Genomic DNA, 8,536 nt, shown 5'->3' with positions numbered 1-8,536 from the left:
GAAGTGGATATTCAACCACGCCATCCTTCAGGTCGCAGCGACACGTATGTGTACTTTATGTGCTGTGTCATGCTTCCATCTAGTGGTTGTGGAATATTTATTATAGTTCTGGGAATAGATGTGCCCTCGAATAAATGTTAGACTTTGTTACAAATTATTTGGGTAATCCATCTGATAAATTGTGTTTTTCTTTTTATACTTCGTACCTTTATAAATTAAAGTGTATCATGAAGGTACCTTTTTCAATGTCATTACTCGGACATTCGACATTAGTCGACCATAAATTTGGGCAATGGGCACATTGTTAGGGGTTGACACTTTGCATAAGATTTCTCCACATTACTTGATCCAAATTCTGTGATTTTTGTTGTATAAATGTTGTACAATTATGTAGTTTCGTATCAAAGTGGAATGGTTGTTTTCATAAGTCAGCGGCGTTAGTTTGAGCACATAATTGACGTTTTGTTTGCATGTGTTCAATGTAAGTCAGTGGGAGCCGGAAATCCATAAATAGCGGCGTCCAAAGAATCTTTTGGCGGATAGCGAGACCGCGGTACCCCTGGACACTTAACTTGAGCAATGCCGAGTTTGCAAAATACATTTGTTTGGAGACTCAGAATGCAGGCCAAGCTACATGTAAAAAGGAAAGAAATAGGACGCATGTTTTGTGAGTGATTAGGTCAGGTCATAACTAGGACAATGTTAGGCAAAAGCCACATTTACGCTATTAGAAACGTGTTTATTTATTCTGTCAGTAATGGAGTACCACTATTTTCTTAATGTCATTGCCAGCGCTGAATATGCATGGTGGTGGTGGCGGCATTTCTCAAACTCAACAGCAGTGCAAGATCTGGACAGGCTGATGCTACGCACCTGTTAAGCAGATATTGGTTGAACATTTTATTTGTTCCATGGTGTTGAAATTCGAAATGTTTTCCCTCCAAGGGTACAGTCAGACCAACAAGCAGGGCTGTGTAGCTATTGTTGGTAGATTGTAAGATAATGTGTCAAATGTCAATTAAATGAAGTGTCAAAATAGTTTGATTAACTAGTACCATTTGTGTATGTATTAAATAAGTATGTTTCATAAATGTATACTTATATTTATATTATAAATGTGTTTCTATCCTCTTTAGTTACAGGTATTGAGAAATGTCCTTGCTTGATGACTGGATCAGGAAATGCCTGTGATGCTTGGGTATTCAGGCAAGCTACAGGTCAAAGATGTGTAACCTTGGATGTCCAGTGACCGCCGTTTTCCAGAAGAAGAAGGTCATAAGTTCCAGAAGAAGGTTTAAAGGACATAAAATGACCAAACATTTGAGGATTTTGCAAGGTGTAAGTTTGTATTACTATTATTGTTTACTTCTCTTACATATTACATACAATGATCACATTGGATCTGTTTCTGCTATTTGCAACTGCCATCACTTATAGTCACCCTACTCACACACTGCTCTTATGTTCCTTATTACAACATAGCGACAGATAGAGGCATTATAATTTTGTGTCTAACTATAACTGGACTCCTCAGGGTTGATACGACTACATGAGTCGTCATACATTTACCCACTCACTCATTTTCCCGTTGCTCACATTGTTCCTTCCCCAACTGGTACACTCACTTATTAGCCTGATGTCGTTATACTCAATTCCTGTCAGAATTTAAGTCTGGCGCTGCTTTGTTGGGATGTGATTATGGGGTGTGTTTCAACCAATACAGGGGAAAGAAATGCTTGCCAAATGCCTGTTATCTGTTGCAAAGCACTCTGAACTGAATCTTCCGTATTAAAAGTGCTTTATAAATAGAGGTGGTTATTATTTAGAGTACATGTACATGGTAAGTAACACTAACCAAGTGGATGTTGAAATTGCAATAAAGGGTGTTAACTCATCAATGGTCACATTTATTTTTATGCCAATTTTTAAGCCAAAAACCTTTAAGCCAGCTCCCAGCTCATACCTTTTCTCAAGCGTCAACCTAAAGCAGCTTTTTAAATTTTGTACAGGATATTCATGGCAAGGAGGTGTCGAGAAAACCACCCCTTGGAACATGAGGACATCGGCATCGTTGTGGATGGAGGCATCATTTTGGAGAAACCTTGGTCTGTTGCACAAGGTTGTGCAGTGAAGCCAGAGACTTTCTAATGAGGAGACACAGCACTCAAAAAATCCTCCATAGAAATGCATGGGGTTAGTTAAGTTTGTAACACCGTTGTATACACATATCCCACCCCTTCCTCGGCAAAACGTTGACATCTGAATACATTGAGCCAATCATATGGTGTGTTGTGCAGACATTGTGCCAATCATGTGTTGTGAACTCGGTGCTGGAGTAAGGTTGGTGTCGTGAAGCCTTGCGCACGCGCATTTCTGCCAAATAGGATGCCCGATGAGTGCCAAAAAAGCATTGCATTATGGCTGCCGAGTGCAGGGACTTGCCTAAAAGGACTTTGGTGAAGCTAGGGGTCATATACACTATTACATCATCAATGTTGAACTCTTCAATACTATTACAAATTCATGCAAAAAGTTGTCATTCAGATGGATGGTGATAAGCTCCTACCCAAGGTTCTCAATCTTAAGAACCAAATCATTAGATGGGCGAGTGGGCCTCTTCTTTCTCTTCCCTGCTGTCTCTCTCTCTCTCTCTCTGTCTGTCTGTCTTTCTATCGTTCGTCCTCTCTCTCTCTCTCGGCACACTTTTACACACACACACACAGTCATGATTGACTTGATTTGAAAGATTCAATAAATGGTTGTGAACTTTTCTTTCTCACTGTCTTTCTCTCATTCTTTCTTTCTCACTGTCTTTCTCTCATTCTTTCTTTCTCACTTTCTTTCTCTCATTCTATCTCGGCACATTTACTTCACTCACTGGTAAGGTGTTTGGCTTTGGTCAAAGGTTCACAACTATTTATTGAATCTTTCTTTCTCTCTTTTGGTGCACACACTCTCTCTTTGGCACTACTGCCTTTGCTTTTGCTTTGGTTTGAGAGCGGGAAAATTATTATTTTTTAAAGCAAAGGGTCCCAATGTGTGTTCATATGTGTGTTTCTGTGTTGAACATTCTTTTTAATAAAGACAGTTATACCATTTCTGTTTGAGATTTAAGTTAATACTATTTAATTATTTAATACAAATATTAAGCAAATTCAACTAAATCTATATGGCTGGATGTAGCTAAATTAAATTGTGTGCAAATTGTTACCTAATACTAATTTTTACTCAAAATATTTTATTGGAGTTTGCTTGGCTTGATTTAGTTGTAACTACTCAATTTAGTTTAGCTTTAATTGCAAGAAAATATTAAGCAAATTCAACTAAATCTATATGGCTGGATGTAGCTAAATTAAATTGAGTGCAAATGGTTACCTAAAAAAATTTAAGTAATTCTTGCATGTCATTTTTTTCAGTGTATCTATCTATCTATCTATAAATAAATAATATGGACATGTGACTGGAGTCTCTTCCTACCAGGCTTCCAAGCAAGGAAACCCACCTGACCATTTAAGCTCCTGAGCTAGTTACTTTTTTTTTCAACCGGGCATGTTCTATGACTCACGACCTGAAACTTTAGAGTGGTTCCATAGGCCATTACCAGTTTCATTATTTACATTTTTTATTAAAACACGATACTGTATTATATAATTATTGTGGAATTTATTAGAGGAAGACCATTGAACAGTGATAAATAAATATTTCATACATGACCAAAAATTCTTATTAAATGTGGGCTAATTTGCTATAAAATAACAAAAGTGTGATCCAAAGCCTGCTAAAACACAGGATTGTTTTTATCTTAAACAATAAATAAAAGCAGTATAAGTTAATAAATAAATAATATAAATAGATAAACCTTCACAAATACTTTGACACATTAAAATGCGACAATATGGTATGTTTTTTCTGGTGTGCATCCAAAAATTTCAGTAGCTGAAAGCTGGATCCATATGAGGGGCTGAAGTGGTGCTGCTGGATATGGACATGATTCAGCAGCCTTGGCTGGAAAAGGTTGTCATTGTCAAAACGCTGGTCCTTGTTTCATGGTTTTCTGCTGTAAAAAATAATATATTGATTAGATTGATACAAAATTCATGCAAACTATTCAATGCAATAATAGTAAATACAAAATTAGCCTCAATCTAATCAAAAGGTCCAACATTCAACATTTTACTTACTTGGAAAGGATCTTTTCAATGACTTTCTTAACCCAAGGAGCCTTGGTGTCCAAGCAGATCTCCTGAGCAGTGCCTTTTAGTGTTGCACTGCAGGTGGTAGAAGACATTCGAGACAGTTAGAGATGATGCCAACCAATCAGAGACAGAGAAACTATTGTTTTTTTCTACAGGACAGGCGTACGTCTCCATTACTCTGTTGCCCTTCAAACTGCTCTGACCTATTTGCATGAACACTCAAAAGAGTCAATGCTGGCAAAGGCCCTGGATTCCAAAGAGGCAGAACTCACATAATTTCTGTGTCCTCACAGTGGGGGGTGGGAGGAAAGAGCTCCACGCTCTCGATCAGTTTTCCAATTCGTCGGCTCTCTGTCTCGATGCAACGGCATCGAGGCTCCACGCCAAGGCCTCTCAAACTCATGCCTGCAGTCAGGAGATGAGTACCTCAACATTAGTTATACACTACATTACAATGTAATGCAGACAGCAGCTAGCAGGTGGGATAAACACCGTAAACACAAGTTTGTCATCCAAGGTAGTTGTAAACTCACCCTCTGACATGGTGGTGATGGCAAGGAAGGTGGCAAAAATCACAATGAAGATTCGACTCATTTTTCCAAAGGCTTTTAGGAGGCTCTTTCCAAGGCTAAAATAACACTGATAGGTTACAGTGGAAGTTGTTGCAGTTGTAATCTTTTGTGCTGGTAAAGCTGGTAGCGGAGTATGTCTTCTCCCTCTTTGTCTATGGCCTTGAGTTTTGAATGTGGCGCTGAGCAGGCTCCTTTTAAGGCTGAGCCTTGGAAGTGAGTCAAGTCGGGATTTCGCAATAATGAAATCTGGGAAAGTCTGGACTGACGTCACCTTCAAGTCAGCAGAGAATTATTCTATTCAGCGTTAGCTGTCCAGTAGTCAAAATATTAGCAATATTATCATTTGTTATCATTTGTGTGGAACTTTTTCATGATGTAGGCTATATATTTTTTTTGTTCTTATCTTATATAATTCATGTATTTTTATTCCTTTCATTTATCAGTTAAACATTTGGTAGAGAGATGTAAACACTACATTTCTTTGAGTAACATTTGCACATATGTCATGGGCCAAGATTGTTTTAATTCAAGCAAAGTTCAAATTCAAATTTATTATAGCAATAACAAGATTAAATCAAGTCATTATAGAGCAAAGAGCCGGAGGCTAAATCTTTGTGTCATCAGCTACATAGCTGTGGTTTGGTATTACAGACACAAGCATTGTCGTCAGAGGCACTTAAGATCGAGGATTGTGATACAGGATGTATTTCATGCCAGATATTCTTCAGTGAGCCATGGATTGACTGTGAAACATGTACAAGTCCGAACCTGTCACTTCCTTTCCCTCCACTTGAATTTACATTCCCCATCTGCTCTGACAGACAACTCATTTGTTTGTGTGTAATTGCTCAGCACTTACACAGATTTCAACAGCACAAGCTTCAGAATACCAGTGATCTTATGTTTTGTCATAAAGTATCGTACTGTATACAAGTCTAGCACATTGGCCGTGATGCATCTGAAAACCCTCCGCTTTCACCATTTTAATAGGACTTTCTGTGGATGCATTATTTGCAGAGTTATAATGATTACGCCATGCTCATTTTACTGGCATGGAGACCAAGGTGTAGCTCTGACTGACAGACAGACAGACAGACACACACACACACAGAACCTGATAAGGATTTCCCTGCCTTCTTTTCCTTCTCAGACCGATACCTTTTCCATGCCTTAATGCCCTATATAATGATAGCTGGTACCTTGCTGATGTCAACTAAGCTCTAAACATGGGAAAGTACATACCAAAAGGATGACATCCCATACTTAGTCTTAAGAAGGCTTATAGGTATATAATCTCTTCGGTGGAACTTCCAGAAGCTTATCTGAAACTGCCACCATCCCTCTCCAACTTCACAAACAAAAACAAAACAGGGAAACCTAATTTACAGCGGGGAAAATAAGTATTGAACACATCAATATTCACATGAAATTTTCACCGGACATTAGAATTAACTTAGGTAATCCACACATCCAAACATTAATGTCTAAAAGTAGAGTTATGACTAAAAAAGTGGAATGGCACTGGGAAAAAGTATTGAACACGCTAAGAAAAAGCAGTACATAAAGGCAAGGAATGGCCAAGAACAAACTGGAATCTATAAGTAGTTAGAGAAATAATCTCTCCTATCTGTGTAAATTGATATAATCTGGGTTAGTACATACTGGTGGGCTATAAAAAGGTTTTTTGTTACCAAGGTGTCACACAAGAAACATTTCATGATGGGTAAAAGCAAAGAGCTCTCCCAAGACCTTTGCAACCTTATTGTTGCAAAACATATCAATGGAACTGGTTACAGATGCACATCAAAACTTCAGAAGCATCCAGTAAGCAGTATTGGAGCCATTATCTGCAAGTGGAAGGAACATTACTGCATCATCAACTGGCCATGCACAGGATCTCCTTGCAAGATTTCTGACCAGGAAATCAGAAGCATAGTCAGAAGAGTAGCCCAAGAGCCAAGGACCACTCAGAGAAAGCTCCAGAAAGACTTGGTACAATTGTTACAGAGAAAATCATAGGTAATGCACTCCACCGCCATGGCCTCTATGCACGCTCATCCCGCATGACTCTATTGCTGAAGAAAAACATGTCAAAGCTCGTTGAAAGTTTGCTACACAACATTTGGACAATCCTATGAAATACTGAGAGAATGTATTCTGGTCAGGCGAGAGCAAAATTGAACTTTTTCGGATGTCATACTACACACCATATTTGGAAGAGAAATGGCACTGTGCATCACCCTAAAACTACCCTACCACCAGTGAGGTTTGGAGGTGGTGGCATCATGGTGTGGGCTGTTTATCATCTCATGGTACTGGCAGACTTCATACAGTTAAAGGAATGATGAATAGAATCATTTTGTTCCGGGAGAATCTTGCCATCCACCAGGACAATGAGGATGAGACATGGCTAGACCTTCCAGCAGGACAATGATCCAAACCATTCAGCAAAGAAAACTCTCAATTGGTTTCAGAGAAAGGAAATCAAGGCCCTGACTTTAATCCAATTGAACAGTTTTGGAAGTTGACTAAAGATCAGGATTCACAAGAGGAACCCCTGGAATATTAAATATTAAAGGACTATCAGTTTAAAAGAATGGGCCAAAATCACACCAGAATACTGACTGATTAGTTTTGTCATACAGGAAATGCCTTGAAGCTGTCATTACGAATAAAGGATTTTCCCCAAAGTATCTAAGAAATTTCAGCAGCCATGTTCAATACTTTTTTCCTGTGTCATTCCACTTTAGTACACATAACTCTACCTACGGACTTTAATGTTTGGATTTTTTTATATGGGTGGATTATCTGAGTTAATACTAATGTCTGGTGAAAATTTCATGCAAATAGCCTCATTGGAAGTATACTTACTGAAAAAAATGTTAACGTGTTCAATACTTATTTTCCCCGCTGTATCATGGCTACTTTCAAGTACAGGCTACATGACCATATTTTAATAAATTATCACAATCAGACAAGTATTCAAATAGAATGTTTTTTTACTAAATATTCAGCATGAAAAAACAAATAAAATGGAAATGGCCCATGTAAAATAAAAGAATATAAAAGAAGAAAAAAAAAGAATTAAAATGAATAAATAAACATATGACTATACAACAATCCACATGGCCTAATAAAAAATCAGCTGATTAATCAAAGGCAGTATAAAATAGTGCAGTTTTAAGTCTCTTTTTAAAACAGCTGAGCAGATCTATCTCCATGGAGAGGAGTTTCCAGTGGTGGGCAGCATAATGGCTAAATGCCATTTCACTTTTGAATGGCATGCTTTCAATTAACTATGATGTGAATGAGGGAGAGTAATGGGTGCGTCTCTGTGTGTCTTCCATCTCCACAAAAGTTTTCTTCTAACTCCTCTAAAGGAAGCATTTTATATTTCTTGCAAAACACCTCAATAGCATGGGAACAGCCACCAGGAAATACACACCCTTCTGCATGCCATTATTCACAAGTAAAGGTGAAGGTCCATCCAATATCCTGTTTATTTACTGAACACTTTCAAATGGAGACAGTGAGCTGCTCGATCCCCTCCCCCTTCAACCCAACCCATTGAGGACCACAATGGAAATAAGCTTTTTAGTTTTACTGTGTTATCCTTGATATCTTTGTAAGAATGTGCATGAGAAGCAGATCTTTGTTTGTTGTCTTGCAAAGTATCGAATAAAGTTCATCTGTCTGTATATCTATCTATCTACATTACATTACATTACATTACATTTGGCTGACACATTTTTAACCAAAGCGACTAAC

General features: G+C 38.1%; 1 protein-coding gene across 1 annotated transcript; it reads right to left on the bottom strand.

The window, feature by feature from the left end:
- Positions 1–3,660: 3,660 nt before the first annotated feature.
- cxcl8a (chemokine (C-X-C motif) ligand 8a) lies at positions 3,661–4,919 on the bottom strand. The gene is made up of 4 exons (XM_048251353.1): positions 4,730–4,919; positions 4,469–4,601; positions 4,182–4,268; positions 3,661–4,057 (listed from the first exon to the last, which is right to left on the bottom strand). Exons 1-4 carry the CDS (start codon positions 4,788–4,790, stop codon positions 4,045–4,047), a joined length of 294 nt encoding a protein of 97 aa, XP_048107310.1. The 5' UTR covers positions 4,791–4,919; the 3' UTR covers positions 3,661–4,044.
- Between the last annotated feature and the right edge of the window lie 3,617 nt (positions 4,920–8,536).

This window comes from Alosa alosa, chromosome 1 (genome assembly GCF_017589495.1).
Source record: "Alosa alosa isolate M-15738 ecotype Scorff River chromosome 1, AALO_Geno_1.1, whole genome shotgun sequence".
In the NCBI taxonomy this organism is placed as follows: domain Eukaryota; kingdom Metazoa; phylum Chordata; class Actinopteri; order Clupeiformes; family Clupeidae; genus Alosa; species Alosa alosa.
This window is presented reverse-complemented; position numbering and strand designations above follow the sequence as displayed.

Excerpts from the sequence above, each read along its gene's own strand:
- cxcl8a (XM_048251353.1), bottom strand. The coding sequence starts at position 4,790 with ATGAGTCGAATCTTCATTGTGATTTTTGCCACCTTCCTTGCCATCACC. Across the intron at positions 4,602-4,729 it reads CATCACCACCATGTCAGAGG|GCATGAGTTTGAGAGGCCTT; the intron begins GTGAGTTTACAA and ends TCCTGACTGCAG. Across the intron at positions 4,269-4,468 it reads TGTGAGGACACAGAAATTAT|TGCAACACTAAAAGGCACTG; the intron begins GTGAGTTCTGCC and ends TACCACCTGCAG.